Source organism: Electrophorus electricus, chromosome 17, assembly GCF_041902795.1.
Source record: "Electrophorus electricus isolate QZ-2024a chromosome 17, ASM4190279v1, whole genome shotgun sequence".
In the NCBI taxonomy this organism is placed as follows: domain Eukaryota; kingdom Metazoa; phylum Chordata; class Actinopteri; order Gymnotiformes; family Gymnotidae; genus Electrophorus; species Electrophorus electricus.
The window spans coordinates 17,441,715-17,460,000 of record NC_137513.1 but is presented as its reverse complement, the minus strand read 5'-3'; the positions used below and the strand labels follow the sequence as shown (position 1 = coordinate 17,460,000).

Below are 18,286 nucleotides of genomic sequence, written 5' to 3'. Positions count from 1 at the left end.
CACAATAAGCATCAGTAACAATAACTAGCAATGATGTGATTGAAATGGGGGGGGGGGGGACTGTATTTTGAGGGGCTTCGGTGGTGGGAGAGCACCTCATCAGGAAGAAGGAAGCGGAAATCTGAAGTTAGCAAGACTCCCATGCTGTGCTTTGTGGTTTTTTTAACCATGTAGGAAGAGACATTTCCCCACAATCCGAGAATGGAAAACGAGAGAAGAAGTGAAAGAGAGAGAGGGAGAGAGAGAGAGAGAGAGAGAGAGAGAGAGAGAGAGAGAGAGAGAGAGAGAGAGAGAGAGAGAGAGAACCACAATAACAGACAGGGTCAGCTGTAGTAGAAAACAGGCAAAAGAAGCTCAGCTCTTCCAGCTTTGAGCCTGGAACATCTGAATGAAGCAGGTGCCAAGAGGAAGTATTATGTGGGGAGAACGACATTTGACCAACTTCTTAAATAAACACATGAGAGTCTACATGTGAGATCTTGCTGACACATCAGGGTGCTGTTAATAAAGAATAAAGAACCTCCTTTATCTGTTGGTTACACCATTTCAGCTTTTCTTAAATAGCTTTTGATGCATTTTAGTTATTTAATTAAAAGTTCCATATAGTGACTACCAGTTTAAGAGCCACTGGTTGTTGCTCATGGAAGAAGTAGATAAAACTACCAAAGCTGATATTATAATAGTTGGAATAATCTCGAGGACTCATCTGGTAGAAGTACCCGCAGAAAAACAATAATATAAAGCTAGTCTAAGTCCACTGTCACCGAGTTTATCTCTTATGCAAATCTGCCAGTGTGTAAGGGTGTGTTTGTGTGCACACATAGTCAAGGAGATCATGGCTGCTGTTTTGCAGTGAGAGTAACAAGAATACTGGAATACTTGGAATACTCGGAATAATCTGAACCCACGCCCCGCAAAACAGATGGCAGAACCGTTGATCACGTTTGTCGCACCCATGTTTCCTTTTGTACTGCCAATGTACCAGTTATGCCTGGAGACATGGACGAGATCAGATCACCTCCACCTCCACCTGTTCTGGCGGTGGCACTGGTCAGATACACACTTGTGATTCTTGCTGATCTTGCTGAGTATCACAGGAATGCTGCAATTTTTATGTACCATGTCCTTTTTGAGCTTGGATAGATACCGTGACATTTTCAGCAAAGTTTCCCACTATGTCCACTTCCTGGTCACCTTATTAAACAGAAACTGTGACCGCAACTATGACTGACGATGAGCAACACTCGTTCAGGCCAAAAATCAACAAGCCTCACAAAGAAACGTTGATAACAGCTCCAGCACTTATCAGGATACTACGTATTAGACAAGGCCGAAGACAGAATTGTGACACCTGATTTTCACGTTTCAGGCTGGGGTGTGTGTGTGTGTGTGTGTGTGTGTGTGTGTGCTCGTGCACGTGTGACTGATTATGCAACGTGTGTTTTACCATAAATAAACAAACTTTTTTTCTCCAACCCTGCAGACTTGGAAAATGTTGCGGTTTCTCTTGCTGTGCTTGATTTTCGCAACGTCAGGTAAGTGTACCCTTTTTACCTTCTTTGTGCTAAAGCATTGTACAGCATTACTCTCCTGGAGCATTGAAAGGATTTATTACTCCACCATCACAATGACTGTTTCCATGTTGCTTATGTCACAGACACCTGAGCAAACAGCTGCAAAACGAGCTTTCAGATACGCTGCGTCCTCGTGACCCCGCTGACCTGCACGATACGCGGCGTCATTATGATCTCATGACCTGTACAGCGGCGAGCATACGCAATATGGCTTTACTTTACAGACTAAAAGACTCACTCCTGCAGAGAGGTTCACTTGACGTGAACCTCCTTCTGAAATCATAAGAATTTTAGTGGTGGTTTTAACACTCTTAACACTACTACTAAATAATACTTTTATTCAGCAAGAGACTGAAGAGAAAACATTTTGAGTTCTAAATCCCAACAAAAGTAGGGTGATAGAAGGGCTAACTTTAATAAAAGTCTCGTGTTCACAAATTATTGCATCCACAGGCAGCGAACACTGGCAGAAACAGATTGAATTTATTTCCGATGTTATTCATTGGTTTCAAAGTGAAATTGACTTCCGGACTCAAATGTGACCTGTATAATTTGATTCACAGTCTGAGTTTTTTTCTTTCCTCTTCCTTTACAGATGCTGACTATGAAGACTACAGCCCTATGTACGAGCAGACTGAAGGATCCGGGGGTATAATTGAGGGTATGATGAAGTTTGTGCATGCATACCTTTTTCCTCAACCGCTCGTGTTTTTTCTCCCCATGTGAAATCAAACAGGGGGAAAAATTGTTTCCACAAAGTTATACAATTTATTGAAAGTTATTCCACCTCTTCAAATTGAATTGTTCAGCAGGTTAATATAACTTTGCACCAGGTCTTCAAATGTGTTACGTGAGCAAGCGGACAAGCTTTAGGAAATCACACCTTGTGTTCCTCTCTCTCTCTCCCGTTTTTTCCCACCCTCCTCATTCATCCACAGAAGACGACGAGGAATTGCCCGGTAAGCCTTCTTTAGCACCCACAGCAGATGCGTGCGGAAGACAGGTTGCTGCCATAAGGCCAAGCTGGTGCACCCGTCACATTAATACCTGAAAGCAATCAATTAGCCCATTCCCCCGCGGTGCCCAGCTGGATCTCTGGGCTACCGTCATCCACGAGAAACACGCGCCGGACCACTCGCTCCACTCCCAACTACCACTGTCAGTCTTCATCTGCAGAATGATTGCCTTTTGATAGAATTACGGAGAAGTTACGGGAAGCGCAGTTCGCCTCCCGTCCAGGAGACACAGGCCAAGTTTTGGGGGCGCAAGAGTGTGGAGGAAAGCGAAATTAGCTGGAAAGGAGTACGGGGTAGAATGAGAAGCTGTGGCTCCCCAAGTCTTAAGAAAGTTTCCAAGAAAAGATAAATCATGTGATCATGTGTTTACTTTAGGAGGTGCAATTTTACATATGTATTTATGTTAATGTGTGAGTTTGTGTACATGTCTGTGTGTGAATCAAAAGGGCCAGTTAGTTATAAATATGATACGGGAACTTGGTCGGAATCTTCAAATGGCAGTAAACAAACACAAGGTAAAGAAAAACATTAAAATTAACATGTTTCTTAATGGTGCCTCTTTGAGAAATTGTTCCAGTTTAATGTTAATTGACACATTTGAGAAGCTGGCTTAATCGTGTGTGTGTGTGATTCACTTTTGTAGAAGGGTCCTCCATGATAATCATCATAGCAGCAGTGAGTGTGGTTGCCCTGGCCATCGCGGCCGTCGTAGGTAAGAGGTGCACAGAGTTAGCTGCTAGCCGCTCAGCCAGACTTTTAGCAGGAAGCGCTAGCACCCAGCTCTCACTTTAACACAATTGCCCCGGGTACAGAGACACAGCTGTCATTTACGTCCGTCCAGAGTATGCCCTGTAAGCATGCTAACGTTAGCAGTTAGCACAGTTGCTGTGAAAGAGCTGGTGAGCCCTGTACCGATAGGCGTCTGAAACCAACATTCAGTGAGCTAACATCAGCAATATGAGATGATGCAGGCCTCCTAAAACTCTGTGTCTCTGCAGGTTTAGAAAGGAACATTAGGTCCCTTATAGAACTCCAGTGTAAGGTTGAATCTGGGACCATGGCTTGCTAAAGACGTATTAACTATGATTTTTGTATCCCTTTCTCTTACAGCTATTTTTCTCTTCAAACGTCACTTGCAAAGCCGGGAACAAGGGTAAGAACTGGTCTCATTTAATTATGAATGACGCATGCTTATAGGAATACAAGACTAATGGGGCATAGCAGGTTCTCTTAACATGGAAATAACTCTTCGGTCCTGAGCACTGCCTCAGATCACACTCTCACCACAATAGATGTGCATATGACATATTGCCAGTCTGCTGAGCGACTGAAGCAAGCTCAGCTAAATTGCTCCCGGTACAACAGCGACATGTGTACTTGTTAATTACCATCCATTGGTCCCTGAAGCTACTGCAGTTAAGTAGGATTTGACAGCAGTGGGTGGAAGAAAGAAGACTTTTGTTGAGGCTAGCACATTTTTAGAGCAAACCCTCTCGGGGGTTCAGAAAGTTCACCTGTGACAAAGTCAGACTGGGCCACACACATGAGCAAGGCCCGTGAAGGGCAGTAAAAGCTAAATTTACACCTTATTGCCCGGTTTTTCAGAAGTAGCTTTTAAAACCTCCTTTTTTTCCCCCCGTCATGGCATGAGGAGGGATGTTATGGATGGAGGTGTCGGTGGGCTGCCGGAGCAGTGGGGTAGGTAACAGCTCGCAGACACCCCGTGCGAGCTGCCCCATTGTGGGTGGGGGGTTTCAGGGAGGTGAAGTGGCGGCAAGCCAACGCACGCATGCCTGCAGGCTGGGGTCATCTCCTTTAGGCCCTTTCTGCTGTTGACGCCAAGAAATGGGCAGGGAACGTGGCGGACGCCTGCGAACGGGGATGAGATGCGGCCTGCTTGCAGATCCTTGTGAAACAAAACAGAACAAAACAAACCAGAGAGGGAAAAAAAAAATAGCAGGACATATTGTGCTTGAAATCGGCTCTGCATCACGATCCTATCTGACAGAAAGCGAGAGAGCTGAAACTGCCCGAACCAGTTTGCGAGAGAAAGTGTAACAGCAGAAAGAGATGGGGCGGGGGTTGTTTAGGCAGAGTGTTTATGCAGGTTTATTCTGTAGGTTCTGTAGGTTTGCAAGCTGTGGTTTTCTTAAATAAGTACGTTTGACACTTGGGTGACGCTGTGTTAATATGAACAGGCAATCTTTCATCTGCAGGCACTTGCTGTCCATGTAATAGAAGCGTTGCGGGTTAGTCTCTGGATATCACAATCTCAAGTCAGAATACTAATGGAATTCAGTGTTTATTATCAGAATTGTACAATAAAACCACACATTAGGTAGTTTACGATTGTGCTGCCCTTACTGCAAAATGGGTTATGAGGACACCAGTATTTTTCGTCTCCCTTTTACCCCGCGGGCCACGTGAGACGATGTCTTGCCTCTTGCGTCTGTTTCACACTGTAATCAGTTTCAGTTTGTCACTTAGTCGGGCGTAGTGATACATGACCTCCTCAGCGAGAGAGAAAGAGCAGGAACGCGATAGAGAGCGAGAGAGATGTGGGGCTCCATAAAACCCGATTGCCTTAAACAGCGGCTCCGGTCTATGGCGTCTCCTGCAGTGGGGCAGGCTGCTTCTCTGAAAATCTGTTCGTCGTTCTATTCTCTGTCAGCAAATCTTTCATCTCTGCCTTTTTTCCCCTCTCTGCATGTCTGTCGGTCTGTCCCTGTGTCATTCCTTTCCTTTAGTCTCTTATTCTCCGCTCCTTTTCTCTTTTTATTGGGGATAAATTCTTTGGAAGGATTACTGGCTCCCGCTGGGGAATATAGTTTGCTGAGCTGAGGTATTTTGCTTTCACCAGCAAGAGATAGGATGGCTGAAAAGGCACAGCAACCCAGGGCCCTGTGGATCAACATCGAGTTTGCCATGGCAACGAGCCCTCTCTGAGTCTGCCGAGGGAGCACTGACACTATGAAAGCTAACATAAGCCAAGCTAAATAAAAAATAATACTGAGCAGTCACGGTAAATGTGCCGCGGACAGAGTGCGGACACTGGCGTGTGCTGTGTACCTGTCGTTATACATATGAACCCTACAGAGTTCACGTTGCAGGATAAATGCCACAGAATTCATCAGGGGAGAAAAGGAGAGTGCGTTTACGTGGATGCCGTGCTCGCGGTGTGCATCCGCCCTGTTTGAACCGTTGCCCGAATACAACGTGGCTTGTTCATACACATGGTTAAGAAATGATTAAGCGTTTCTCTGTTCATACCTGACACCGAAGCTGTTCGTGTAGTGTTTCTACAAGCGCTGCGGTCAATGGGTTTAAAGTCAGGAATATAAGTTGGGAATCAGTAGGAAAACCAAACAATACAGCTGTCTCCGGTAGGACAGTATGGATCAGAGGCACTGGGTTTAACTCTTTCTTTCTCTTTCTCTCTGCAGCATATACGATGTACCAGTTGAGCAGAAAGTAGTCGTCTAAACAGTCTGAAGGTCTCCACTTTTCCGGATTCCTGGATTCCACCAGGGACACCTACACGCAAAAGATATTCTACAGCCATAGCTTCAGGCCAAAGTGGCTGCTAACACTTACAAACCCCTCTGCCTAATTGGCCTGTTTGCTCCCCTTCTTGAGCTTTACACATGCCTGCCAATGGATTGACCTTAAATGAATGTACACTTTTGTTTAAATGCAGTGCCAACACAATGCCTCCCAGGGTCAAAAGCGAGTGAAGCTCACCACTATTATCGTCGCCAATAGAGACGAGAGGTTTTGTAGTTTGTTTTAAATTAATGAATGCCCCCCCCCCACCCCCACCCCACGTGACCCCTGTCTGGCCTCCATTCCACTTTATTTGGTGTGTTTTGAATAGCTTTGTTTGTTCAAGGTGATCAGGTGTATTTCCTGCTAATGTTTCACGTCTCCAGTATGCTTCTAGTACTGTTTGCTGTGCTTGGCACATTAATTTCGACACATACACGAGCGATGCGTGAGTAATACGTAAGCATCTGGCAACAAAAAGAAAAAACAGTGGAACAGGCCACAATGAATGGCCATTTTAATATGATGTGGAAATATGGACAGGGGAGACAGAGCCACAATACTTAATATGTCATTCAGGGATAAGCAATCTCTCTCTCTCTCTCCCTCTCTCTCTCACATCTTGTGTTTCTGCAAGGAAAGTGATAGCATCTCAGATGCAGGTGCTAGATCTGTTTCTGTAAACATACAGAAATGCCCGGCTAGCAGGCTGAGGGGTGGGCTAGATCGTGTAGCAAGGGTGGGGGCAGAGGGGTAACTGGGCACCTTTTTGCTGGGGTCACTTTTTTTTTTTTTTTTTTTTTTTAGCGAAAGCTCTTATGAACGGTCCTTTGTACATCCTGCTGAGGTGTGGGTGTCTATGGCCATTTTCACATTATTTTCCGTCTTCGGGTGTTTCTTTAAGCAAAGGGGCATCACAGTATGCACATATATGCTTCAGCTTGACAAGGAAGTGTGTGTGTGTGTGTGTGTGTGTGTGTGTGTGTGTAAAAGCATTTGTTTAAGGCTAGCCTATCTATCCTACAGTACAACAGGGCTGTTAAATTTGTTACTGAAAGTGTTCATGCACTGATGCCATTTCACATCACTACAAAAGCATTTCAAAAGAGTCTAGCCATTGTTTAATTGGATTTTAAGACATGCTGTTTCACATTTTGTTCAAGCCATCTTTGTGGGCCAAATTATAGTTGTCATTTTTAGGACAGAGCATCATCTTGAAACCACTTTTGTGTTCTTTGGGCCAAGTAGCCTATTGATTTTACCCAAGAACACAGATAAAAGATTACTTAAGAGTGCCTATTCTGTCCTCCCTGAATTGAAAAGTTATGTGGGCACCTGTTTTAGTAAAAAATAAATAAACTGAGCCATTTTGCTACATCTGTTGCTGGCTTGTAATAAGGCAATTTGTTATGGCATTTATTGATAGAAGAGGAAAAAAGAAAGTGGTGTTTTCTGAAAACAGCCTTTACTTCAAGCCTGCAATAGTAAGCTCTATCCTAACCCTCTCTAGATGCATACAGTCACCCAAAGGCAAGATCATGTGAAATAATACCTTTTTGCCCAAAAGAGTAATTCCATATAACATGCCTCTAGGTGGATTTGCGTGTCATTTTTCAGTGATTGTTAAATAAAGAGGGGTCACTTATATTTGTACACCTTTCCAGCACTTCATTTGAATTTGTTTTCCTTTAAAATGTTTTCAGTCTTGGAGAATTCCAGCTGGGTTTATTTCTGATGTGACATGCCTTGTTGTTGTTTGCTGATGTCAATATTTTGTGTATGGTTTATGGTATATTTAGATATGTTTTAAGAACATTTTTATACCGCATTGTATAGCAACATGTTCACTTTGTAATCCTTGTTTGTGGATGGTTGTTCTTGAAACATGGGTGGTGCTTTCACTCTGACAGTCATGCTCAAGTTTAGGACTTGGCAAAAGGCCAGGCAAAATGCTGTCAGACTTCTGAGAGGGGAAGAGGTTTTCTCCTTTTTTTGATTATTTGAATTTATCTGCAAGTCCAATTTTAAAAAATCAAATAGCAGTACTTTTTAACATTTAATGTAAATCACATTGTGATTCTTCAGACTTGTGAACATGGAACTGCAAGCCTGCAAGAAACAGCCTACTGCATTCAGCCTTAGTAACTCAATGAACTCGGGGATTTTTAATATTAACCTTCACTCAGAGTTATATGGCATGATTTCTACTGAAGATTACATGATAAAAATGAATGTTTTATGGATAATCATTTTTATTGATGGTTTATTGATAACCATTATTTTCATATATTCTTGAATTATATTTTCATGTATCCTTGAAATTCCATTGTCTTCTTGAATTATATGTTTTTCAAAGACTTTTCTGGATTTTCTTTTCTTTGCTGTTGTGGTGGAGGCAGAGATCTAGATCTAGTATGACCAGAAACAAAACTTTGTGCAATCTTCTGTGTAGAGGGGCTACGGGTTTGATAAGAGTTGTTTTTGCCATCATGTAATTACTTTTTTTCCCTGTAGGTCATGGAACTGTGATGTTACTGAGATGTTCTTCATGATAGCCTTTCGTCTGCTGTCAGCAGCAGACCTATTTTCCACTGTTTAGGGTCCCTCTTCACGCACTGGTGAGCTTTCATACCATGTACAAAGTAAATGAAGCTGCTAAAGGCTTAAAAAAACAACCTCTGGGCAAGTATTGACAGAACTTCTCTAGATGCCCCACTCCCTTTTCAGGGCTGACATTGGAATCCAGTGATGTGATTCAACACACAGCACAAATCAAGTTCAAAGAAGAGTTTTATTTCCTTCTTTAACACTGCTTAGTTCCTTGCTTAAGAACTGTAGTCCTTTTTTGACCTCTTGGGGGCACTTTTGAGCTGTAGATTCTTCCCCCGCCCCCCCATTAAAAAAAAAAAAAAAACATTATTAAAGATGTGATAAACGCAGTGTATTAATGGAACCACAACTGCAGAGTGTTGTTGGAGGGGAACGCAGAGCTGATACTGTTCCACTGTGAAGAGAGGTGTAGAAGGCACAGATGCCTTTTTGAGAACTGCTGCCAGAGTTTAATGCAGCAAGATGGTTCAGAACATTCTGCCTCCAAGACGCTTTTGTTACCAATAAGGAGGTTGGGCTTACACTGTACAAATACAGCCACACACTTGTACTCGCTCGCTCAAACACACAAAGCATTAGGACATTTGAACAAATTGGCATCTCTCTCCATCTTCTCTTTGACAAAGAAGTTTATGTTAGAAGGACACATGTGCACAAAGTGCAACAAGAACAGGTCTGACTGGCTGCCTGTCTCAAGCCACTGGTCTCCTGTTGCACAAGGGTTTATTGCCCCAGGGCCTTGGTTACATTCGAGTCATCTGGTAGGATCTGTATACAAAGGGTCAGACAGAGGAGAATACATCAGCAAAAATCATCCACCTAAAGACTATGACCTGTATGTTGGCATATTTCTATATCACCCTGCCCTAATAATCTGATACTTAAGACAGTGAAAGTTCACCAAGTTTTGGCTAAAGCAAAAGTATTTCAGTTAGTGGCTCAGCTGGTCTTTGTGCTTTTAAGCTCTATTTACACATGGCTGCTCTCATATAAGGTCTACAGCGCTAAGCAGTAGAGGGAGGAAGAGTGGCTACACTAAGACCCAAAAGCATTTTGCGGTTAAATAACTCACGGCATGGCAGTGCCAAGGTTAGGTGCATTAGTGCTTGTATGCAGTGGTTGAAAGTCAACGGTGCCTCATTCAAAATTTGAACCGGCAACTCCTGTACTTTCTGTAATGGCGCTATTAGCTAGTATCCCACCTCTTCTCAAATCTGATGAGCTACACAGCATTTAACAAACCGATGGAATGCCACATTTAACACGTTTCTTGACATTTGGCACGTCGTTCACTTGCTATCTTGCTTTAATTTCAAAGGCAAGAATGAGAGAGTTCACGTGGCATTGAAACCACAGAGGGGTGTTGTAAATTCCTCTGACTAGTGTGGTCATCATAACAGCAGCAGTGAGTCAAAAAAGCTTCTGAGGGAATTTTGGCATTGCTACTTTCACACCAAAAATTATGTGAAAGACTGGGTAACATTACGCCTCAGACTGATCACTTTATACAATTGCATTTTTTTGTACACATCAATTTGGATAATATTTTGCATATGACAGAACTGCCTAAACTGTATTCTCCAATAAGAAATTCAATATTTATTGTCTATTTACTGTCTGGCTATATCAAGAAAACAGGTTACGCAGGTCCTATTTGGAGCGGGTCGCATGTCTTCCTATAGAAATTTAACAATGAACATGCTATGGTAACTGCCTAAACGTGTCTATGTAACGCATGTGAGATTCAATAAGCACACATGAGAATTTGGTAATACTATAACACTAAAGGGCTTTTAGTAACACTATTCCAGTATTCCTTGCATGTGTTCTCTTCAGCTGGAGAACTGTGTGTGGTGAAGGGAAACGTTGGCACTGAACTTGACATTAAACAGGAATAGGGTCCATGTGCACTCGGAACAACCTGTGCACTGAGGACACTCTGTAGCATTACAGAAAAGAGGTCAGAACGTGGTGGAGCGTGCGCTGTAGTCGCCAGTCTAACCCTCGAGCATGGCTCGGTGACGTGAACCCAGCCTCATTCCTCTCTCTCACACACACACACACACACACACACACACACACACACACCAGCCACCCTTACCGTCGTTTGCTGCGACAGCGAGGTATCCATCTCATTTTGCCACCTTGCATTAGGAAAGAGAAAAAGAGAGCGAGTGTGATACTGAGAGAGAGACATGAAAGGGGGCTGAGGATTTCCGTATTAAGGACACTGTGAGAGAGTCACAACAGAGATCTGCCCTTTACTCACACAAGATCACCATGATGCCAAACAGGAAGAGAACAGCCGCAATGCTTAACCCCAGTGTCCTCAGAAACGTATAATCTGCACACATGCGCGCGCGCACACACACGTACTACTGTACCAGACCAACATACTGGAAAACATTTTGCTTACAGAACTAACTCTCAGTGCTAGTCATATGGTGTGTTCAGCTGAAAAGACATTGTTGCAAACATGTACAAAAAGTTCTAAACTGGCTGATATGGTACACAGAGCATGAAAGCCTTACATAAAACTCTGTCTCATGTATGACTAACAAGCTGAGTGTCCACAGCAGCAGGTCTCAGCCTGTGACAACACTTAACTTTAACTACTGTTCACATTTTTCGATGCAAAAAGCATGTTAGAATACAACATTATGTTTAACACTTTAATACATTTATAGCGTTTTACAAGAAAATTGGATTTCATGTTAGAATATATGAATAGCTTTCGTTTAATGCATATAGGTCTAAATAAAAACTCATTCCTAACATTCCTATACCTCATGTTTGTTATAACTAAATGCAGGGTGTTCCAGTTATATAAACAACTACTGTTAGAACTGTAACCAATGATAATAAAAAACTCTTACCATAGTCGAAGGGCAAATCCCATTCTTCTTTCCATTGCTCTGTGGAAGAAATTACATGTGAACACGAAAAAAGAGGCTTTAAAAAACAAACAAACTCAGAAACACACGTGTGTTTGTGCGTGCGTGTTGCCATTAGCAACTAGAACAACTGTAAAAGACCAGGCCAGCCCATGATCAAATCTCCTCTCAAATCTGCACTGCACTGCCACAGTGTCTGGGCCAACTAACCAAAGCAAGAGGAGGCCTATCTATCTCCCTAAGCTCAATAAATCTATTTATCTGATCGGGAAATACGATACAATTGAGCAATATCATTGTATACAGTCAGCTACAATGATGTGATAAACTTGATACGGATCCATTCCTCTGATGTTCTAGGGGAGGGGGCTGGGTAATATTAAATATTACATTTGCGTAGATTGCCCCTTCCCCCAATTCATTTAATATCGTTTCGTTTGGGTTAATTTCGTTTCAGTTCATGTGGATTGTTCCCCCAGGAAAAAGCTCCTGTTCTCAGTGCGTAGTGGTGAGGAAGGGCTCTTACCCTTTATTAGAGTCTTTGCCTGACTACTAGACGGTCCTTTTATCGCTGTCATATGGATCGGGCCATAATTACTTCTAATTAAATTTCAGGTGCGCTCATTTTCCCTTTGACCCGTCTCTCAAATTGAATTTATTTGTGTGTTCAGTTTGACAGCACACCATAAAGCGAAGCTATTCGCCGCCGCGGCCCTGACAATTCAGCAGAAATAACGGATATCTTTAAGTCTCTCTACATGGGAAGAGGGTGGAACAGTTTGTTTTTTTTTCTAATTACCTGCTAATTCGTTTCCGAGTTACGTTTGCCCTTGATATGAAGTGCCTTACTGCAAGTGGGCGCGACGCTCGCACGCTTTCGTTCCCCCCCCTCGAGCAGCTCGCAGCCTTCTCGACGCGGCCTCGTGCTTTAAAGGAGCAGTTTTCGTGTCAGTCTGCTGGTGACACATTTTTAGCCTCTCGCGAGAGGCGAAGGCAAGTCGTTGAGAACGAGTTTGTACTCGCGTGCCATGGTCTTTTCTTGGAACGCAATGTTTCAAAAACGAACGACGTTTTCAGTGTGATCAAAGGCAAAGAGATGGGTAAACCGCAGATAAGATGAGAGCATCGGAAGTATATGGTTTATTTATAAATAAATGAATACCGGTACAACAATGCGCCTACAAATAACTGAATCCGTTAGAGAAGCGATAGCCGCCCTTACGCCCCCACTAATGTGGTTTGTACGGATGCCCTTTAAGCGACGCTTTAGAGCTCACAGTAATCTAACGATGTAGCGAAAGGACGAGAGAGACATTCCTTCAGCAATTAGTATGCTTCATTTGTTCATGAAATGTCAGCCTTTTATCTAAATGTGTTGACGCTCCTTCTGGTCATTTTAACTGAATGCAGGTCTTTTACTGCAAGTGTTTTCCATTTGCACTTCGCATTTTCTACGGTCCCTGGTAACATTTATTTATTCATTTATTAATTCTGTTTTGTTACAAAAACGGTGCTGGCAAAGCAAGTACACATTTGACATGATTGACAGAAAAGAAGCAAAATAAGGAGTGGCGGTTTACCGGGTGTGTTCCGTGGTGAAGTTAGAGTGTTCCGTGGTGAAGTTAGAAGGGTACTGGTTGAACTTACTGAGCTGCTGCTAACAGCAGCAGTGCTACTCTTAGGAGACTGTCTTTCTGTGCCAGTCTGGGGAGTAATGCCAGATTCCTCCGTAAATACCACTACCTTCACATCATCTCCTGCAAAAACACATTAGATGAAACACAGAAAATTACTAACATGAAATGAAGATTGTGGTTATATAGGAGTATGAGTGGAATCCAAATGCAGCTGGAGCCGTTATCGAAACGGTGTTTGGGAGGCTGCTGCCACTGTTGGCTTACCTGTGACTGCAGGTGTGGTCCCAAGCATGACAGACTGCGTTGAGTTGTCTCCGCCTTCAGTCGGAGACATCACATTTTGACTGGCACAACCTTTGTGAAGAGGACACAAGTCAACGACTTCAAAGTGCTCAAAGTCCACCAGGGCATACCAAGATCAAAGCCTAAAAACAGAAGGCTATTTTCAACTATGCATCCCTTAAATTTTTTATAAAAACTCAAGGAAATAAATATATTGGAGGCATATCTCTGGACAGCTGCTATAACATGCAAGAGCTAAATCACCAAGATTCTCCAATAAGAAATTCAATATTTATTGTCTAACTATTTACTGTCTGGCTATATCGAGAAAACAGGTTACGCAGGTCCTATTTGGAGTGGGTCGCATGTCTTCCTATAAAAATTTAACAATGAACATGCTATGGTAATATGATGTGATAAAGCATAATGAACGGACTGCACACTTTATAAGAATAATCTTTTAGGTGCTGGGGGAAAAAGTCCCAAATTTTAGAAAGGATTAGAAAGCACCATCATAATTTACCTACTGCAGTGAGACTATTAAATGAATATTTGTAGCAAATTACACTGCAGCTGTCTGATTTTTTAAAAATAATGCACGATAATGTAGTGCGCAGACTGCTACACATGCAAGTTTCAGAAAAAGTCATATATTCCTGACGGAGATGGCTGCAAATGTTTGCAACCGCTGACACAGTAATAGTGTTGTGATGTAGAGCTCTGTCCTCTGTCATGAAGGGAGCTTTCTCGGGAATCACACAACTGCACGAAGGTGGACTGTGGTGTGCAAGAGATTGGTGGGAGCGTTGCAAAATCTTGCACTTAACCCCTTCCTAAAGAACTCAGTTGCTCTAGAGACAAAAGATTATTTTATGATTTATGTTACTTGAATGTTTTAAAAGGCTTATTTAGGCCCTTGATCCTCAAGCAGAGGGGTTCTGCTTGAGGTGGTTTTTCCCCCACAACTGTTGATGAGGCAGAACAAGAAAGAGAAAAATTAAGAAGAGAAGCGGAGGAGGCTTACCTCTGAAGTAGAGTAAAATGAAAAGTACAGTCCCTCTCCAGAGTGTCTGTAAAGCAGGTACCATCATAAACATGGAAACACATTGCCCATGATGAAACTTAGTCTTCCATTCATGCTGCATAAACAGTTTTATCAAGCATGAAGTTCTTGTGCTGGTTAAATTTATAGCAGCATGATAGATACAATGCATAGTAAACAGTTCTTTATTGCTGATCTGATATTTCAGACCTCTAAAACCATTAAGTGAACACTGGTTTTGCTGTTTCTCAATTTATTCTATAGTGTAAGTGTAATGTTTAAGTTTCTGTAACTACACATATACCTTTTTAATTAAGTTCCACTGTTCATATATTGATCAACAAGCTGATCTTTTTAATGTTTCATAAATTTACTTTTGGCATATACTATTGCACATAGTCACTATTGCATGACAGTCTTCCTGTGAGAGTTAAGAATGTATATACCTACTGCAAAACCTGCCACTAGGTTTTCTACAAGGTCTTTTCAAACTACAAACCACATGGCACTGTTAATCAGGAGAACCTGCGTGACTTCTCACAGCTACTACCAAAATACTGTCACATTAATATTTAATTTGTCGCCCACACAATCCAGGCAAAAGTGAATAGGTATAAAAACTGAAGGCAAAGACGGCACTGCGCCATCTGCTTCAACGTGACCGTCCTGACTCACTACTGTAGGCAGCATATGGCACGAATGGGAACTGAACCTCGGTGCCTATGTAAGAGTCAGCTCTGAGCAGATCTTTTCCTGGGCCTTTTTGAAGGGTTATATGTCAACTAATCTCTGTATTTGCAGTTGAAAGTGTTGGGTTATGAAAAACTGTTCTCTGTTGCTTACTTCCTTTTCTGTAACGCCACAGTGACACACTAGCACAGCAAGGGGAACACAAGAGGGATCGCTTAGCAACTGACAAACAAGCCGGAATTCCCCACAAGCGATGAGTTAGAGCAGTAACCTCAGATTTTGCAACAGGGACACAGACAGAGTCTGTCACATACCACCTAAACTGATTGGTTTGAGGAGTGAATGCAAGCCTGGAGAATGGGTACAGAACTTAGCAGAACTGAGCTGGGATTGGTGACATTCCCCCCTCCACTTTTCCTTTGGTATCTGGTATTCAGTCATAGTAATCACTGACAAAACTTTATTGGTTTTTATGAGATGTTTCCTGTACGTGTCACTGTGTGCAATGTCTGTATAACTTTTTCTGTTGTCATTGCTGCTTCTTAAAGCCCTGAGATCCTTGGGGGCACATTTAATATATTCAATCTGTTTCCTAAACAGCAAAAACCCACGTGGAGAATTGAATTAGCACCTAGAGTGTTGAAATAAATGCACTCTGGACACAAATGAACACTAACTGTAAATTCATCCCATTTGGTGTTAATCCAAAACTGGGACAAACCACAGAGCCCTGTTTGCAGACTGCCTGATCACATGTTTAACTCGAAGTAGTTTCCAAAGCAGCAAGCAAATTCAGATGAGAGATGGGTTAATCTTATCTTTACTGCATAGTTTCCTGATCTGTAATAAGCGTTATGTTTGGTACATTCTTCAAGCTTTAAAGAATAGCAGTTCTTTGTCTAGTTTATTACCCTGATGTCATTTGTTAAACATATTAATGCTGAGAAAAAGTCCATTTCAAAACATGTCATCTATCAGGATATGTATCATTTCGTCTCTTCAAGTAGTGTAGCACCTCTCTTATTTGGTATCTTTCAGTCAGTATAATACTTAAATAGAGTACAATAATATAAAATAATAATACAAAACAGAATATGAGTGCTGGTAATTACAACAGGCAATCAAGCAAAGAAGAAAAAAGAATCCAAATACATTAAGACCATGTTAACAGTCTGAGTCTGAATGAAAGTTTTTGGTCTTCTTTGAAAGACAGAAAGAAATAGTGCAGAGAGGATGAAATACTAAACTATTCTATGTATTTTCACCATAAGTGATTTAGTCTATTTCCAGAATAAAAGGAGAGCTGGCCTTTGTATACTGTGATTGACAGGTGGGATTCGCCCTCAGACACAGAGAACATGCTCCAGGCCATACAGAAACAATTCCTGGTAAAGTTCAGCTCTACCCACCTCTCATTCTCTACAAAATTTGATCTCTGTTTACACATAACAACACCGAACAACCAAATGTTTTCTGCTTACCTTGGATTTCATGCTGAAAAACTATCAGGTTCAGATCTCAGCATCCAACAGTCAACCTGCTACAACTTTGAGCCGTTATTTGACCATGCCCTTTCTTCACTTCCTTTTTTAACCTCGTGTTTTCCACCTCTATCGCTCTCTCGTTCTTTCTTTCTTTTGGTTGTTCTCTGTGTTTACTTGGTCAGGCTCTTTCACACCACCAGCTTGTCTGGAAGCATATGCCTGGGTATTGCTAGCTCTTTGACATGCTCTCTGTTTGCGTGTGTGTGTGTGCCAGTGCAAGCATATCTACTCTGCATCAGTCATTGTTTGATTGCCACCACACACACATACACACACACACACAGAGGCTGACAGAGACATGGAGAGAGAAAGAGATATTGTGTACATGCTTGTGCCCGACTCGTTAAGATGTCAGTAAACTTTTAGAGGCAGACACCTACATCAATTCCCTGTTTTGCATTCTGCTTAATTTTGGTCAGGGACAAGCCTACATGAACGGAAGAGCGAACTTCTCACAGTGAACTGTTATCTCTCGGCAAAACAATTTTGCCACCAGCTTCTACGATTCTTTTTGAACGCCTCCAGATGGAGGAGCATTGCTCTTCACTCTTTTCTGAGTAGGAAGGAAGTGTTGCATGTCTGAGGGCAGAGGGGAGTCTGTGAACACTCGCTTCCAAAATGACAGCAAGGTCTCGCTTGGCTCTCACCAGGTTCAGCGCGCTAACGTGTTCCCAGCGTCCCCGGCTTCCCCCTCCTCTTTCTGCTTCAAATCTGTTTCGAATTCTCTCGAGTGAAGGCTTCAGATGTCATGCGGCGCTGGAGGTGCAATGCAAACAAACATATACAGTATAAAAAAGGAGGGCGGAACTGCTGTCTTGAGCTTCCTCATTTGTTCTTCTGTCACTTCATGACACCAAAGACACAGGCGTGACTTAAGAGAGATGTGTTGATGGGACCCAGTTGGCTCCCAAGCTTCCGTGACAGTTTGATTAGGCTTACTATGGAAATTCATATTTGATATTTGTCAGTTGCGAGGGGCTGCTGTCATTCTATGAAATCAAAATCAAGAACCTGTAACCACACTCATTAGAATTAGCACATGTGCAGATGCTCCCGCCAGGGTAGAGCGTTACTAATGCATTAAGCCAGGTCACACCAGCCGGCTGACCAAACTAAAAATACACTGGCCTGTTTGTAGGCTGCATACTGCATAAGGTACATGCAGCACGACCACTCATTTAATGCCTTGGTGACAGAGTTACATTTTCAATATGCGTGCAAAATCGATCAGAGCAGAACTGCAACTTTACCCCGTATAAACGTTTACTCTCTGCCCAAATGACGTCTCAGTTGCAGACTTATAGGTTATGAGAACAAAACGTTAACCCTATTATTTATAATTTACAGTTTGTTGCCCTGTCATTAACTAATGCGTGGACCTGGTTATCATGTATTTCCAGGCACTCAGAGTGATATTCACAACTTAATATATCTTAAAATATAATTTACATATT

General features: G+C 42.3%; 2 protein-coding genes across 2 annotated transcripts in view; one reads left to right on the top strand and one right to left on the bottom strand.

Moving 5' to 3' along the window:
* LOC118242534 (uncharacterized) overlaps window positions 1–8,490 on the top strand; it is a 13,321-nt gene extending 4,831 nt beyond the window's left edge. Inside the window, exons 2-8 of the mRNA XM_035534103.2 lie at window positions 1,484–1,535; window positions 2,170–2,235; window positions 2,513–2,533; window positions 3,037–3,105; window positions 3,234–3,302; window positions 3,701–3,743; window positions 6,034–8,490. Coding sequence (XP_035389996.1) covers window positions 1,493–1,535; window positions 2,170–2,235; window positions 2,513–2,533; window positions 3,037–3,105; window positions 3,234–3,302; window positions 3,701–3,743; window positions 6,034–6,073 — 351 coding nt within the window. The 5' untranslated portion in view covers window positions 1,484–1,492 and the 3' untranslated portion in view covers window positions 6,074–8,490. The remainder of the gene's footprint in view (window positions 1–1,483; window positions 1,536–2,169; window positions 2,236–2,512; window positions 2,534–3,036; window positions 3,106–3,233; window positions 3,303–3,700; window positions 3,744–6,033) is intronic.
* Window positions 8,491–8,905: 415 nt separating this feature from the next.
* fxyd5 (FXYD domain containing ion transport regulator 5) lies at window positions 8,906–17,079 on the bottom strand. The gene is made up of 8 exons (XM_027027079.3): window positions 16,770–17,079; window positions 14,581–14,626; window positions 13,539–13,628; window positions 13,218–13,394; window positions 11,620–11,658; window positions 11,013–11,087; window positions 10,845–10,887; window positions 8,906–9,511 (listed from the first exon to the last, which is right to left on the bottom strand). Exons 1-8 carry the CDS (start codon window positions 16,779–16,781, stop codon window positions 9,487–9,489), a joined length of 507 nt encoding a protein of 168 aa, XP_026882880.2. The 5' UTR covers window positions 16,782–17,079; the 3' UTR covers window positions 8,906–9,486.
* Window positions 17,080–18,286: the final 1,207 nt, after the last annotated feature.